Source organism: Dromiciops gliroides, chromosome 4 (assembly GCF_019393635.1).
Source record: "Dromiciops gliroides isolate mDroGli1 chromosome 4, mDroGli1.pri, whole genome shotgun sequence".
NCBI classification, from domain to species: Eukaryota; Metazoa; Chordata; class Mammalia; order Microbiotheria; family Microbiotheriidae; genus Dromiciops; species Dromiciops gliroides.
In genome coordinates, this window is record NC_057864.1 from 477,521,431 (window position 1) to 477,539,361 (window position 17,931).

The 17,931-nt window shown below is 43.9% G+C and overlaps 1 protein-coding gene across 3 annotated transcripts in view; it reads left to right on the top strand.

Annotated features, from left to right (window-relative positions):
* SRRM3 (serine/arginine repetitive matrix 3) overlaps positions 1-17,931 on the top strand; it is a 111,910-nt gene that overhangs the window by 62,551 nt on the left and 31,428 nt on the right. For all 3 annotated transcript variants that reach the window (XM_044004412.1, XM_044004413.1, XM_044004414.1), the window contains exon 3: positions 813-914. In XM_044004412.1, coding sequence (XP_043860347.1) covers positions 813-914 — 102 coding nt within the window. The remainder of the gene's footprint in view (positions 1-812; positions 915-17,931) is intronic.

Below are 17,931 nucleotides of genomic sequence, written 5' to 3' on the forward strand. Positions count from 1 at the left end.
GGAACATTAAATTTTATGTCAGAGAGCCTGAATTCAAATCCTGACTCCATCATTTACTACATGTGTGACTTTAGTCAAGTCACAACCTCCTTTGGTCTCAGTTTCCTTTTCTGTAAAATGAAGGGGTTGGATCATATAACCTCTAAGGTCCCCTTTTGCCCTAAATCTATGACCCTATGATCTGAAGCTGGTAGGATACCCTGTTTAACATGGAAAATACCAAGCAACAGGCAATCCCCAAATCAATGGAGTGCCATTTCAGTCACATTCAGGAATGTTCAACTTCTCTACTGTCAATTCCTCCCTTGTTCAGCCCAGATATCTGGAACCCAAAAAGGATCTGGGGTAGAAGGGGTGGGGCAGGACTCAGGTCTGCCTCATTCTTGGATATTTAACTATATTTTAGAGGGAAGAAAAGAAGTGGGACTAACACTGGATCCTAGCTGCCAGCCATGATATACCCTCCTCCCCTCAACTCTTCCCTCCTGTTCCTATCATTCCAGACTTGTCTAACACTAGAACAGGATGCTTCATGAAGTAGTGAGCTCCTCACCAGGCAAAAAGTATAATTAACAACCAGATGATCAGCTTTGCATTTCAGTGATGGAATGTATCACAGCAACATGAATGGCATAAATAGGTCCTGCCCTCAAACCCTACTTCAGTCAATAAAAGGAGCATCCAATCATAAGCAGTCCCTTTTTGATTATATCTCTCATCAGTTTTCCATCTGTTGTGGGGCAAAAGAAGCCAAAGACCCTAGCGATATCAGCCTTGCTTTACTCCTTCTACACCCTCTCTGCCTGCTGCAGGTATTCTGAAGAGGAGATCCGGCAGAAGGTGGGGACCTTCCGACAGATGCTGATGGAAAAGGAGGGAGTCTTGACCAGGGAAGATCAACATGGTCGCCACATGTGAGTCTCCTGTGGGGAGAGTTGGGGAGGATCAGCAAGAGAGAGTTTGGGACCAAAGGTAGAGTGTGAGCTATTGGGTCGTGAGCCTCAGTAGATTTGTGGAAGACCTTGAGAGACTCAGGGGGCAATCTCCTGTGCTCAATTATTGAGCCAGTGGTAATGTAATGGATAGCTTGCTGAACTTGGAGTCAAAAGGACCTGCGTTCCAATGCCACTTTTTAAAATTTATTTATTTATTTGTTTGTTTGTTTTGGTGGGGCAATGAGGGTTAAGTGACTTGCCCAGGATCACACAGCTAGTAAGTGTCAAGTGTCTGAGGCCAGATTTGAGCTCATCCTACCTCTTACCCTTGGATTAGCTTTTCTACTTTACCACTTCCAGGGCTGGTGCTTTATCAACTGCACCATCTAGCTGCCCCCCCCCATACCACTTTTGACACTTACTAGCTATGTGACTATGGGGAAGTGACTTCACCACATTGTGCCTCAGTTTCCTCATCTGAAAATGGGGGGAAAACTAGATGTCCATTGAAGTTCCTTCCAGATCTGCATTTAGGATCCTACAACCCTACATTAATTCATTCAAGGCATCACCTCTTGCTAAGTTTCTCTGAGGGGAAGGCAGGAGAAAATGTGGTTCCTCTCTAGAGCTCTGGGTCTAACAAGGGGAAAGACAGGACTTAAACAAAACAGTTAGAGAATGATACAAGACTATATAACTGAGGTCCTCCTCCTCCTCTAGGGCTTTCAAGAGAATAAGGAATAAAGAAGGCTATATATCAGTACAGAGAAAGCACTGAGTTGCAATCAAGGAAGCTTCCCTTCCCTTTCTCTGGTCCTGTCACAAACTGCGTGACCGTAGGCAAGTTTCCTTATTCATGCCTTCATTCTGGATTCAGGAGGACCTGAGTTCAAATCCAGCCTCAGACACTTGACACTTACTAGCTGTGTGACCCTGGGCAAGTCACTTAACCCTCATTGCCCTGCCCCCCCAAAAAAAACAACAGAAAGTGAGACTCAATCTGTCAACCAACAAGCATTTGGTAAGCACCCACTCTGTGCCAGAACTGTACTAGGCACTAAGGATACAAAGACAAAAGTAAAATAATGTCTGTCCTCAAATAGCTTACATTCAAATGAGGTAACAACATACCCATAAAAAGTAAATGCAAAACAAAGTTAATCTTATTTGGAGGAGACACTAGCAACTGGGAAGGGGGTATGGAGAAGGAAAAAAGGCTTTGTGTAGAAGATGGTGTCTGAGCTGTCTTGAAGGAAATTAGGGATTTCTTTTTTTTTCTTTTTTTTGGGGGGGGTGGGAAAATGAGGGTTAAATGACTTCCCCAGGGTCACACAGCTAGTAAAGTGTCAAATGTCTGAGGTCGGATTTGAACTCAGGTCCTCCTTAATCCAGGGCCAGGTCTTTATCCACTGCATCACCTAGCTGTCCTGAAATTAGGGATTTCTAAGTCAGAAATGAGGAGGGGGTAAATTTTCTGAATGGGGGACAGTCAGCAAAAAGGCAAAGACAAAAAGTGAAGTGTGATGTATGAGGAACATTAGAGGGCCAGTTTGGCTGAACAATGTGAAAAAGAACAATGTATAATAAGGCTGGAAATATAGTTTGTGGCCAGGTTATTAAAGGCTTTAAATGCCAAACAGAGGAGTTTATATTTGTTCCCAGAGGTAATAGAGAGGCACTAAAGTTTACCGGGGTGGGGGAGGGGAAGGGAAGGTTTGACTCGGTCAGTCTTGTGCTTTGGGAACTCAGTAGAGAATGACTCACTATCACAGCAGAGGACTCTGGGTAACCAAGATTTAGAAGGTCAGTGAAGGAATAAAGGAGTTAAAACTGGAAATGGTAAAGTAGAAAAGCTAATCCAAGGGTAAGAGGTAGGATGATCAAAAGATCAGATCATAGAATTTAAAATTGAAAAGCCATGCCATTCCAAGTGGCTTCAAGATAATTGAGTATTATCCCCTTATTTTATAGAGAAGAAAACCAGTTCAAAGAGTGAAAGAAATTGTCCATGGTTATACCTCTAGTAATTTACAGAGCTGTGACTCAAACAAGGGTTCAAACTAGGTCCTTCAACTCCAAACCCATTGTTCTTGTCACTGCCCCATGGGATGATAGCTTTACAGATGGAAGGGACCAATACTCACCCCCTTCATCTTACAAAAAAGTAAATTCCAACTTAGAAAGATTAAATGACTTGCTAAGATCACAAAAGTGACAAAGCCAGGATTTAAACATAGTTCTTTAGATTCCATATACAATGTTCTTTCTAGTATACCATAACTGCCATGAAAGTTATTCATTCTATACTATGTAGATCTTTGTTATTTAGGTGGATTTTTTTGGTAAGCAACAAATTTTGAGGTTTTGTTTTATCTAATCTGTCACTCTTTTTCACCTTATTGGATTGTTTAATCCATTTACACTTAAAGCTATGAAAATTAGTTTTATATTTTCTTCCATTTGTCTCTAATTATTTTTTCAATTATAATCTTTTCTTCTTACTTCATAAACACAGTATTTTATCTCCTCAGTTCTTTTATATTAATCTACTTTAAGGCAACCCTATTTCCACCAGTTCTCTTCCCCCATCCCACTTCAAACCCCAGGCCATTTGTCACCCCTTTACCTACTTTTTTTGTTTTATTTACTACTTCTTTTTGTGTATTCCTTTTATCTAGTTTCTCCCCCTTTTTCTCTCAATTAAGTAATCAAGTAACATCCCCCTTATTCTCCCCTTCAACTTATTTTGCTTGTACATTTTTAAAATTTCATTTTCTGCATCTTTTTTTTTTCAAAAAAGATTTTCCTCCTTTCTCTTCATTATTTCCCTTCCATTTCTGTCATTCTAGATTTTTCTTCTTTGATTCATGACCTTTACCTTATTTATTCCTTCTGTAGTCTCTGTATTCCTCATGGTATTCAAGCTTCTAAGGTGCCCATTTTGAACTCCTTCCAAACAGTTTTTATTTTATCACCTTGAAAGATCTTGCCCCCAGCCCCATTTTCTGTTGTGTCTCTCTTGGAGATATACATTCCTTCAGGTGATGGAGAAGATAAGTGCCCTCGGTACATGTGAATTCATTCATATACACATATATGTTTGTACATGTGTATGTATTTCTATAGGTATACATGTACATGTTTATGTACATATATGTTATGTGTGTGTTTATATAATGTATATGTGTGCATATATATAACTGCAACATGAAGCAGAATTTGAGAAGTCATAAAAAAAACTGCAAACGAGGGTTAGATGAGGTTAGAGGAAAGAGAAAGAATGGCTTTAATGAGTACAGTCTGTCTCCTGCCCAGAAAACCAACCCATCAAGACAGCCCTTAATTACCCTCAGCTCTCCAAAGATAGGGACAGGTGAAGACTACAGCAATCCTTCAAATAAAAATAAAAATATCTGAAGGGCTGTCATGTGGAAGAGGGGTTAGATTCATTCTCCTTGGCCTCAGAAGGAAGAACTAGGACAAATGAGTGGAAATTGTACTGAGACGGTTTTTAGCTCAGTAAAAGAGTGAACTTTCTAACCATCAGATATTTCCTTCCCTCAGTTCCTCCCAAACATTGTCACTAACTGACTACGTGACCTTGGACAGAGATCACCTACTTCCTTTAATCCTTCATTTTCTTCCATCTGCTAATTGGATTTTCTTGTGAACCAGTGAATTCCTTGGTACTGGGAGTCCCAGTTAAGGATCATAGATTGAGAGGGTTAGACAGGACCTCTGAGATCACCTAGTCCTCTGTGTGCAACCTTAGCTTTTCCTTATGCATGAATCTTGTCTCTCCAACCAGACTGGGAGCTCAGTGAGGGCAAGGACCATCTGGCCTCCTTCTCCTCTCTCCTCTTTAACACAAATTACAGGAGGGGGCACTACAGTGTGGTTTAGTCCAACCCCTTCACTGTACAGGGTAGGGTACTTAGGCACATAGCTAACAAGTGGTACACATATTCCTCCTAAATTTTCACTCCAAAAGTTATTGTTCTGGGGGGCAGCTAGGTGGCGCACTGGATAAAGCACCGGCCCTGGATTCAGGAGTACTTGAGTCCAAATCCAGCCTCAGACGCTTGACACTTACTAGCTGTGTGACCCTGGGCAAGTCACTTAACCCTCATTGCCCCATAGATAGATAGATAGATAGATAGATAGATAGATAGATAGATAGATAGATAGATGGATGGATGGATGGATGGATGGATGGATGGATGGATGGATGGATGGATGGATGGATGGATGGATAGATAAATGAATGAATGAATGACTAAATAAATAAATAAATGAGTAGACAAATGAATGAATGAATGAATGAGTAGACAAATGAATTAATGGATAGATAGATAGATAGATAGATAGATAGATAGATAGATAGATAGATAGATAGATAGATAGATAGATAGATAGATAGATAGATAGATAGATAGATGGATAGATGGATGGATGGATGGATGGATGGATGGATGGATGGATGGATGGATGGATGGATGGATGGATGAATGAATGACTAAATAAATAAATGAGTAGACAAATGAATGAATGAATGAGTAGACAAATGAATTAATGGATAGATAGATAGATAGACAGACAGACAGACAGAAAGATAAATAGAAGTCATTGTTCTTTTCCACTAAATTGCAGAAAGAGAGCCACAGTGGCCCTTCAACATCAGGGAGTCTTAACTCCTTTATATCATAAATCAGGAAGAATTAGAACCCTGATTTCTCTGGAATCATTGTGTTACCATACTTCCTAGATAAAGAGATAGAAGAAATATCATTGGCTACCTAGTCCAAGCCCATCATTTTACAGTGGGGAAAACTGAGGCTGTGGATATTAAATGATTCACACAAGCTCAGATAGGGAGTAAGCAGCAAGGGCAGGATATGAACACAGGTCTTCTGTCTCTAGAATCACTGTCCTTTATAATGTACCACCCACTCAAGGCCACACAGAACAAATAATGGCAAAGCTGGGACTGGAATCGGGGTGCCCTGATTCCTAGATAAGGGGTCAAGCCCCTGTTGGGAATGTGCTAGAGATAATTTTTGTTTAGGACGAGAGGCTGGCTAAGATGACCTCAAAGTTCCCTGCCAAATCTGGGATTCCATGATCTCCATGCCATAGAATCATAAATTTAGAATAGAAAGGGACCTCTGGGGCATCTAATACAATGATAAGAAAACTGAAGCCCAGAGGAGTTCCAGGAATTCAAGCACACACAGGTAGTGAGCATCAAAGTTGGTATTTGAACCCAGATCCCTGACTTCAAATCCAGAATTCTTTTCTCTGCAACACAATAACTTCCCAAGTACAGCTGAGTCATCCAGAAAGAATGTCCCTTGTCCTCTACCATCTCTAAAAACAGGAACAATTTTCTCTAGGAGAAAAGGGGATGATCATGCCAAGAGAAGAGCGAGCCAGGGGCAGGAATTAATTTCTGAACTACTCCTCGCAATCCTGTGACAGCACTGAAATGTAGCTTCCTCCATGAAACATCATACATCCTGGCACATGATTCATGCCCATCTCTGAGCCCCCAGGCCTAGTAACCTCTAGGAAATGAGAATTCTGTCACACCAAATCCTGGTTTACATAAAGACCAGGGCAGTGAGAAAATGAGTGCTTATGTTTCTCTCTAGTCCTTTCCTCTTAGAGGAGGCAGTTTGCACATAACTCAGACTTGCTATTAGAAAATCTTCTCCCCATTTGCCCAAGATTTACCCAATAAGTCAGGTTCAGAGAACCTAGGTCTCTGCTGCCCTCCACCTCTGCTTCTCTAGATGGAGTATATGAAATCTTTAAAAGAAACATGGTGAGGGTGTGGTTGTCAGTATTCAATTCAATGAACATTGGATAAATTCCTACAGGGTCTGGGGTCACTTAAACTTGTCTCTTAGATTCTCTCTGAGTCCTCAAAGGTCAACTAATACCGATTGGAAGATTATGAGGGAACAACAGGGCATGAGGGAAGCTGAGGCAAAGAGCCTTATAAATAAGCAGAGTAGATGGACACCTTTGCAAAATTATCTGAGTGATGCTGAACAGGGCCCCAAAATCTTTCCCCAGCTACTCGGTACAGTATGTGAAATATCACCAATCTAGTTCTATTCCTTTCAGTCAGGCAGGCATTTGTATAGGATTATAGGTTTGGAGCCGGAAGGGATCTTAGGGGTCCCGAGAAAAATGATTGGTCCAAGGTCATCCATGCATTAAGTAATGAAACTGGGATCAGAACCCAGGTTCTCTGATTCCAGATCCATCTCAGGAATATCTTGTTATAGGTCAACCCCTTAACTGAGACCTATTGATAACGTGATGCAAAAGATTAGCCATGACATTGGCGCCAAGTTGAGGTTGAGGAAGGAATCCCAAGAAAGGAGAAAGGGGAGAAGAGCTCCGAAAAGAAGGAAGGACCACAAGGATAAATGTAATTGACTTCAGCATGGTACTGCTGACCCTTTGTCTCCTCAGGGATGGAACTCTGGGGGCCAGAGCAGAAGGGTGGCTGGGAATGAGTAGGGGGAGTAAGGGAAGGAGGCCGGTGGCCACAGCTCTCTTTTCAAGTTTACTCACACAGAAATGCATCTGAATTCTCAGGCACTCTTCTTGGAAAATCCCATCCAATTGAATCATCATGAGTACCCATGAACATTTGTCATAAACCACCCAATTTTATGCATCATGCACTGGCTGCTTGGAAGTCAGGAGGTGTGGGGGTGTGGGGAGGGGCTGGGATGGATCCAAGCTGAAGATGGGTAGTCGGTGTCTTCTAAATGGTGCAAATAATATCTTTGGAGATTTTCTCCTCTGGTGGAGGGTCTTGTCTCCGGGGCACTGGTCGGGGTTCAGAGAGTCATCTCCCTGGAAGGCATAGCAGAAGACGACAAACCAAAGGCTCCAAGAAGAAGTCTGGATAAACAACAATCCCATCTTTTTTTAACCCCATAGGTGATGTGTCCCACCATTGTACCTCTGTCATCCTCCCTCCCAAAAAATTAGGGGGATTATTTTAAAGCCGTGGGTGATCAGAGAGAAAATTCCAAGTTCCTCCAATGAGAATGGCCCATTTGAACAATAATGGTTTAATTCAGACAAAAGTCAGAACTTTCTAGAACACCATGCTGTCTACATGCAAATGAGGTGCTCTGAAAAGGCATCCTCAGTGAATGGAGTTTTGTTTTAAAGAGTTCTCCAGAGTTTTATGGCAGGGTGGGTGCAATGAGCCCATGAGAAAGAGAAGCCTAAGTCTAGGAAGAAGCTGAGTGCATTGAACCTAGAGCTTGTTCCTCTTGTAAGAGGAGAGTCCTTAACTATGGGTCATCTTGGGATTGTCGAGACCCTTCTCAACAGAGCCCCCCATTACATATTCTGTGATTTGCACTTTGGCAGAAAGAGGAGAAGCATCCCTGCCCACAGGAAGCTCATATTCTGGAAAACATGGAACAGTTAAGAAAATGAAAATGAAGTACAGAATAACGTGTTAAATTTGTGTGGGGCAGACTCTCAGTACCATAGGAATTCACAGAAGGAAGACATCAGTGTGGGAGGTGTCAAGTTTTTTATAAGAGGGAAAACTTAGGATCATAAACTCAAAAAACATTCAAGCTAGAAGGGACCTTAAGGGACAGAGCAGGACACTAAGGCCTAGAGGAGGAGAAATTACTTGCCCAAGGACATACAGCAAGTTATCAACAGAATTACTAGAAATCTAGACTCCAAGCCCAGTGTTCTGTCTATTCCATATCGACTGAACAGAGCCTTCGCTAGAGATTTTAAACCATTCTCTCTAAGTTGACCTGAAATAGAAGTAATTAAGTTCAGTATCGTGGTCTGGAGACTGGGGGCCCCTTCTCATTCTGTTATCCCTGGAATATACAAACAAAATATACCCCAGATCAGGATGGGAGGGAGCTGTCCATCACACTGAACCCAACTTCTGCCAAAGTCTATTCATTTTTCCATGATGATGCTGTGTCTCCAGGACATAGAGAAGCCATTTAATTCAGTAAGACAATGTCTCACACACTAGGGGTTTGGTGGTCATGCAGCTTGGTCAATTGATGAAGAACTTTTCTTTTTTAACTTTTTTGTTTTACTATCATGTAGGATGGGCCCAAGAGGAGCAGAACATATGATAAACCTTAACGCACCCATCCCCCTTCCTGGGCCTTAGTCTCCTTGTGGTACTATGAAAAGAACTCTGGCTTTGGATTCAGAAGACCCCTGGGTTCAGGGGCAGCTAGGTGGTGCAGTGGATAAAGCACGGGCCCTGGATTCAGGCGGACCTAAATTCAAATCCGGCCTCAGACACTTGATACTTACTAGCTGCATGGCCCTGGACAAATCACTTGACCCTCATTGCCCCACCAAAAAAAATAACTAAAAGAAAGAAAGAAGACCTGGGTTCAAGTCTTGCCTCTGACTCTTAATAACTATAACTTTGGACAAATCACCAAATCTCCCTGGACCTCAGTTTCCTCATATGTAAAATGAAGAGGTTAAAATAGATGGCCTCTTAGGCCAGCTTGCAGCTCTAAATCAGCTGTCCTAGGAACTCCAAAATTAAGAGGTTACATTAAGATTACTTCTAAGGTCCCTTCAGTCTCTATGCCTGTGATCTCATGGTTCTCCCTCTCTCTCTCTATCTCTCTCTCTCTCTCTCTCCCTCCCCCCTCTCTCTCCCTCTCTCTCCCTCTCTCTCTTTCTCCCTCTCTCTCTCTTTCTCCCTCTCTCTCTCTTTCTCTCTCTCTCTCTCTCTCTCTCTCTCTCTCTCTCTCTCTCTCTCTCTCTCTCTCTCTCTCTCTCCCTCTCCCTCTCTCTCTCTCTCTATTTCTCACTCCCCCCTCCAATGGGATTGGATCCTAAAGTCCAAAACCCACTCTGTGCACCCAGCAGATCTTTGTGGGTTATAGTTTTTTGCTTCTTTCCCACTAAAAAGGTGTTCACCAGAGATTATGTTCTTCCCTTCCAAGGTTATGGCATTTCAAAATGCAATGAAATTCAATCCCTTCTCAAGCAGAGCAGAACTTTTCCCACACCAGCAGACCTTTCTCACTCTTTGGCATTTTCTAAACATCTGAGGATGTTATCTTTCCCTTCTCCCTACCAGAGTTGTTTGGGGTCATCCCAAGAAACCCAAGTCAGAGAAGAGTGTGCTGGCCACACCTCCGTTTCTCCCTCCTCACCACAAAAGAGTCAAGAAGCATATGCCACACTCAGAGGCACACTCTGAATGTTAAAGGGCTCAGAGACTAACTACCTGAACCATATTGGAACAGAACCCCTTTTACCAACATTCCTCTTTTTTTCTTTTTTCTTTTTTTGCAGGGCAATTGGGGTTAAGTGACTTGCCCAGGGTCACACAGCTAGTAAGTGTCAAGTGTCTGAGGCCAGATTTGAACTCAGTCTAATCCTGAGTCCTGAATCCAGGGCCGGTGCTTTATCCACTGAGCTACCTAGCTGCCCCGCAACATTCTTGATAAATGGTAATTGAGTCTTCACTCGAAGAATCCAAGTAAAGGGGACCCAACTTCCATTTTGGGGTGCCCAAAGTAACCTATTCCTCTTCTGGATCTCTCCAATTTTTAGGAATTTCTTCTTTAGATCAACTCTATGTTTGCCTCTGTCTGATTTCCACACATCATTCCTAATTATTCCTTCTGCATCCTTCTGGAGCAAACAAAACAAACTAATCTCTCTTCCATATAACAGTCCTTCAAATACTAGAACACTTGTGCCCCTTCCCCTATAACTTCTCCTCAGTCTTCTTTTCTCCAGAGTAAATGTTTCTAGTTTCTTTAAAAAGTTCTCATATGGAGACAGCTAGGTGGCACAGTGGATAAAACACTGGCCCTGGATTCCTGAGGACCTGAGTTCAAATCCAGCCCCAGACATTTGACACTTACTGGCTGTGTGACCTTGGGCAAATCACTTAACCCTCATTGCCCATCCCCCCCACCAAAAAAAAGTTCTCATATGGTATGGTCTTCAGTCCCTAAGCATCTTCTTAAAGCCAATGAATGACATGGAACAGTAGAAAGTACATACTGGCCTTGGAGTTGAGGAACCAGATTATATTTCTGCTTCTGATGTGCTTGCTATGTGACCTTGGACCAATAATTTCCTTTTCCTGGGTTTCAATTTCCCTAGCTGCAAAATGAGTGGTTTAACCTTCTTGGCCTCTGAGGTCCCTTCCAGCCCTTGGTCTGTGATCTTATGATCTTTCCCAAAACTTCTTAGCCAGAACTGACCAGAATACTCTAGATGTGACTTGACCCAGGCAGAGTACAACAAGGCTACCACCTCCTTCATTTTGGACCCTGCATCATCCCCTTCCAATTCTGAACAGAATCAAACGGGTCGATTGACAATGCCTTAAGCAGAGCCAGCATATTGTGAGTCACAATCAGAGGCTTTTTCATCTAGGGATGCAGCTCCCTGATAATAGACAATTACCGTCTTTGACAGTGGGAAATAAGAGAGGGTTAATTAGGTTAACCATTGGGAACCAGAGGTTAGCACAATCAAGAAGGTTAAGTATGCAGTGATCTGTTGTGGATTTCACCTATCAAGAGCAGAAGAAAGAACGACGATTGTGGAGGGGCTTGATGCTCAAGATGTTGTTGTTGTTGTTGTTGTTGTTGTTTTTCTTTAATCATATCTGGTAGTCTTGGTGCATCCAGCATCAGCAGGCTCATTGGTTGCTCCAGCTTTGATCAGCTCCGGCAAGGAAACTCAGCTCCAGCCAGTTACACATTTCCTGAGCCTCAATGAAGATAATAATGTTGATAATGTGGGTGAAGTGGGGAGGGAAATAATAGCCATCTCTCTATCTACAACATCATGCTGCTTCTCATAATATTTTTTTTCCAAAATTACCTCAGGAGTTAAGGAAGAGGGAGAAAAGGCATCATCACATTGCTCAAATGGAATTGATCTCTTATTTGTGCCTGCTCATTGATGAAAATAATTGGTGGTAGGAGAGGGCAGGCACAAGAAAGGCATTTTGAAACAAGGTCAAGAGAAGGATAATGTGTCTCAGTTAAGACATGCTTCCTCATTTCATGATCAGTTTTAGCCTCAAGGTAATAATAATAATTTTTAAAATAACAATAATAGCAATAATTAGAAAGGTAGAAACAAAGCATTGCTTAATGTTCTGGGGTGCAGTGTGGGAAAGAGACTTGCTCAAGGTCCCCCAGAAAATAAACAGCAGAAACAGGATTCAAAGCCAAGTCCTAGATGTGGAATATAATGCTCTTTTGCCTGTTCCAAGCTTGATTCCAGCTCTGTTGAGAGGAGTCACACCCTGCACAGCAGAAGACAAACCCAAATGCCTCAGCCCCTTATGGCTCAAACGTCCATCTCATCTGCAAAGTCCTTACCCCCTCTTTCTCTTTTCCCTCTCTTTGCTCAGCTTCAGAATCTATCTTATCTTCCAGAACAACCTCTCAGCCAACTTGTTAGGGCAATTAGCCTTTCCTTTGGGCAATTTGGAATGTGGAGGGAAGATGGTTATTGTTGCTCGGAGCATCCTGTGACCTCATTGAGGAGAGGATGTGGCTGTGCCTCTAAGGTTACCACTAAACCACTCAGCTGAAAACACGAGGCTCCTCAATCAAGCACTCAGCCTTTTCCTCTTCTTTATCCTCCTTCATCCCTCTTCTTTCTCATCTTCATCTTCCTCTTCTTCTCCTACCCCTCCCTTGTCCTCTTCTTTTTCAGAGTCAGGGTTTAGTGATGGAAGGGGGGCTCAGTGCCAGCATTAGGGGATGCACTCAATACTGGGGATAGGGGCTTAGTGATGGCAAAAGGACCAGAGTGGGGGCTCAATGCCATTCTGTGCCAAAGTTGGGAGGGTAGTACCCGGTGCTGGGATGGGGCTTTAGTGCTAGAGGAGGGGAAGCTCATCTTCAGTTCACCTTGACTTCTTTCTCTGTGGGAGATATTTCAGGCCACGCTCTCTGACCCCCATTCAGAAAGACCCTTGTACCCAGGGAACCTTCAGCAAGGGGGACTTTTAGCTGACCAGGATGGAATATTTCAAATGGAGCCTCTGGAAGAAGCAGAAGGTCTAGATTACTAAGGGACGAGTTCAAGTTTGGGTCCACCTGCCTCCCCATCCTGTATCCCTGCCCCCCCTTTCCCCACTCCTTATGACCTCCAAGGCTCCCCAAATGTCCTTCCCACTAGTTTCTCCTGACCACTCAATCCCATTAGCCTTTCCTCATCTCTTTTTATGGTTCCCTTCTCTTCAGTTAGCCCCAGTAGTAAGTGGGGGTCCTTTTGCGTGTTTGTGGTGAGAAAATAGGATAGAGCCTAAAGAATGCTGGGGGATTTGGGCCAGTATTAGGAGGAGACAGAGGAAGGCTTTAGCTTTGTGGAGATGCAGATAAGATCTGAAAGAAAGTGTGGATTGGCTACAATAGGTTACCTCCAAGGGTTGATGCTACCATTTTGGGCATGTATAATGAGCTCATTTACTCAACAAAATTTCTAGCTAACAAATTCCCCCACCTCTCAGCAGCCTCCGCTCTCACTAACAAATTCCACCATAGAGGCAGTGTGGTACAGTGGAAAGAGTGGGAGATTCTGAGTCAGAGGACCTGGATTTGAATCTTGACTCTGAGTAAAATTTCTACAGTGTGACCTTGGGCAAGTCACTACCTCTCTGGGACTTGGATGCCTCATCTTTAAAATGAGAGGATTAGACAACAGGACCTTGGAGGTCCCTTCTAATTCTAGATCTGTGGTTCTAACAAGAGGTCTATTTATCTTTTGGGGGGGAGGGGTTCTTACATGGGGGCTGCTAGGTAGTGGAGTGCATAGAGCACTGGGCTTAGAATTAGGAAGACTCAACTTTATGAGTTCAAATCCAGCCTCAGACATTTATTGTATGTCACAAAGAGAAGACTAAGCAACAACAACTTATATAGTACTGGGTAAAGAGTCACTCCACTGGCCATGAAATCAGATAACCTGGATTCAAATCCTGCCTTAGACAATGACTACCTATATGAATTTAAATAAGTCCCTTTTATGCTCTATGTGGCTTCTGCATCTATAAAATGAAGGAATTGGCCAGTGAGGTCCCTTTGACCTCTAGAACTGTGAGCCCATGTGCCCATGTGACCTTGGGCAACTCCCTTATCTATAAAATAGAGGGGGGTAGACTGGAATCAAGGATTCTTAATCTTCCTTTCATTCTGGGCCCCTTTAGCCTCTGTTGTTGCTTTTGTTCAGTAGTTCCCCATTCTGTGGAACCCCATTTGGGATTTTCTTGGCAAAGATACTGGGGTGGCTTGACCATTGCCTTTCCCCCCTCATTTTACAGATGAGGAAACTGAGGCAAACAGGGTTAGGTGACTTGCCCAAGGTCATACAGCTTGTAAGTGTCAGGCCAGATTTGAACTCAGGGAGAGTCTTCTTCACTCCAGGCCCAGCACTCTATTCACTGTGCCACCTAGCTGCCCAATCTACTGAAGCTTATAGATCCCTTCTCAGAATAATGTTGTTGTTTTTTTAATGCATAAGATAAAATACATAGGATGACCAAGGAAATCAATTATATTGAAGTTGTTTTCAAAATATTTTTTTATAGTTCAGAGACTGGATGATCTCTAAAGTCCCATCTAGTTCTAAATCTAAGATCCTACTGTGACTGTGGGTAGGGGTGTAGGGGGAGTTTGGAGGGGAGGAGGGTACCAAGTTTAGACTGGTCATGATCTCTGCCCTCATGGAGTTCACTGTCATTTAAGGGGATATGGCCCTTGGAGGCAGGCCCCAAGGGCCTAAATGCAGCACTTGGCTGTTGTGTTTGTCCTAGAGTTTAGCCAGGGCAAATCTCACTCATTCCTCAGGGTCTTGTTGCCTCTTCAGTTTGCTTAGTTCACCTGCTTTTGCTGCTCTTAATCCCTGTACTGGGAGCAGAAGCTCAGTAGGAGGCAGAGTAGGAGGGGATGGTGAGGGGCTTGTCCTTAATCCCATTTAGGCTCAGCTCCTAGACTCTAGTTCCTAAAACCTAAACACATCCCCTGGCCTAGGGAAGCTTTGAGCTTGGCAGGTAGCAAGCTGGAGTGGGTGTAGGGTTAGAGGGGGTGAGTAGGGAGGAGGGAGCTCATCACTTCCAGTGGTGATGCTTTTCATTCTAATAAGAGGAATTGATTGAGAGAGAGAGAGAGAGAGAGAGAGAGAGAGAGAGAGAGAGAGAGAGAAGCCATTTCCATCCTTGGTCCCCCTGAATTTTTGTTCTTTGTTTTACTGCTTCATCACCAGAGGCAACATAGAAGAATGGAAAGAGCACTGGCTCTGGGACCCCCCTGGCTCTCAGTTTCCTCAGCTGTTAAATGAAGGGGTTGGACCCCAAAGGGCTACATCCAAGTCACTTTCCCTTTCCTGAACCTCCTCTAAATGATGGGATTGCACTGCATGGTCTATGAGGAACCTGTCAGTCCTAAATCCTCTGGGTCCCATTGCTTGGAGTCAGGAGACCTGGGCTGAGTTCTTACTCTGCCACTGGCTAGCTCTCCAACCTTGGCAAATTTTGGCTTCACATCCAAAAGATTCCGTTTCCTTTAAGTGAAAAGAAAAATCCTCGTTCTGGGTGTTTTTACTATCTGTGTGACCTTAGACAGGTTACTCAACCTCTCTGGGCCTGTTCTCTCATCCATAAAAGGAAGGGCTCTGACTAGATGACCTTTGAGGCCCCTTCCAGCTCTAAATATGGAATTCTATAAACCTGCTGCTTGTGTTAGCCTGGGCAAGGGTCAGCTTTCTCTGGCCCTCCGTTTCCTAATCTATAAAAACGAGAGGGTTATACTCCATGGCTTCTGAGGTCCCTGCTGGGTCTAGATTGATGACCCTATTGCCCCAGACCTCCATTCAGTCCCGCATCCATTTGTTCATCCATTTCCATTTGGCCACGCCCAAATGTTAAGCTGCAAAGACATTGCCAAGACAAAAGATTTTAGGAGGCTCTGTGGTTGGGGGATCGTCAGTTGCTCTTTGCATTATCCATGCCACACAGTCACCTTCATTAGCATGGATAACTGAGAGCAGAATGTATAATTGTACTCACTGATGGACAAGCTACTAAGCGGCGGCTCTGGGAGCGCCGGCCGCCCACGAGTGGATGGATCGAGCCCGGCTCAGCCCCTCGGCTCTGGAAGAGAGAGAAGAGGAGCTGGTCCGGAGGGGGGGGTTCGGGGGGCATTCCGTGGAGAGCAGCACATCATTGCAAGAAGACAAATTGGAGGCAGTTAGGAGGAGAGAAGCCAAGATGATTAAGGGCCCAGGGAGGGGATTGATTTATGAGGAAATATGGTCGGAGCCAAGTCTCAGCAGCAGCTTGGAAGCAATGACTTTGGGAGGGGCAGACGAAGGGAGCTGGAGGGAGGGGAAGCATGATCAGAGTCTATAAATATTTGAAAGGTGGCACCTTCCCAAGGCGAAGAGGATGTAGGAAGTGGGATAATGAGGAGGAACGGGGCTAATGGGAAGAAATGGAGAAAGGAGACGGGCGAGGAGCTGTTCTGTTCTGCTCAGCTCCTGGATGTCTGGGTGGATGTACACCCAGGAGGCCCGTCTCCCCAGCCTCCCCGAGCACAGGGGTCAGGGGACAGAGGCTGTCTCCTCCTTCAGTCACTCAATCAACAAGCATATATTAAACACCTACTAAGTGCCACATACAGCATCGAGGTGACGCAGTAGCTAGAATGCTGGGTCTGGCGTCCAAAAGACTCATCTTCTGAACTCAAATCCAGCCTCAGACACTGATTATGTAGTGACCCTGGGCACGTCACTTAACCTTGTTTGCCTCAGTTTCCTCATCTGTAAAATGAGATGGAGAAGGAAATGGCAAACCACTTTGCCAAGAAAATCACAAACGGAGGCACCAAGAGTCAGAGCTGACTGAAAAGGACTGAATAATAAAAGGGTCAGACACTGTATGAAGTAAAGGCAAAAATAATCCCTGCCTTCGAGGAACTCAAGGGAAATAATATGCAAACAGCTGTGGACAAACAAGACTATATATGCATATGGGTGTGTGTATGTATATGTGTATATACATACACATATGTGGCAAATTATATATAAATTATAAAGAAATTCCATGTGACTATAAATTACATAAATATATCATTGTAGATTAAAGATCATCCCAGAGGGAGGGCACTAACATGAAGGAGAACTGGGAAAGGCTTCTCATAGAAGGTAGGACTTTAGCTGACACTTGAAGGAAGCCAGGAAAAGGATGTTCCAGAGACAGAAGTGAATCAGAGAAAGTGCTCAGGGTGGGAAGATGGCATCCTGTGCAAAGAACAGCCAGGTGGCCAGTGCTGCTGGATCCGAGAGTATGTGGAAGGGGTTGGAAAGGGAGGAGGGAGCGAGGTTGTGAAAGGCTTTGAATGCCGAACAGCATTTTCTATTTGATCCTGAGGGCAACAGGAAGCCACTGGCATTGATCAAATACAGGAATGATGTCATTGGACCTGTGCTTTAGGAAAATCACTTTAGTAGATGAATGAGGATGGATTGGAGTGGGGAGAGACATGAGGCAGGCTGACCCTGCCCCACCCCCAGCAGCTCTTGCATTAGTCTAGGCCTGGGATGAAAACGGACTGAGGAGGGTGGGGTTGGGGAGAATGTGAGAGGAGAGAAGGAAGCATTGAAGAGATGTTATGAAGGTAGAATTACATCACACTAAGGGATCCCTCAGGGCAGGACCAGGGTCTCTTCAAAGACAGAGGCTTCAGTCTTTCCCATCAAACCAGGGACACCCTGGGTGCAGGAACTTGGTCTCTTCAGTCAAATTAGGGACTCCCTTAAAGCAAGTGCTGTCTCCTTATCAGACCAGAGGCTGCTAGGGGGTACCATAGTGCAGCGTGCCTGGCTTGGAGTCTGGAGGACCTGAGTCTGAATCTGACCTCAGCCAGGTACTAGCTGTATGACCCTGGGCAAGTCACTCAACCTTTGTCTCCATTTT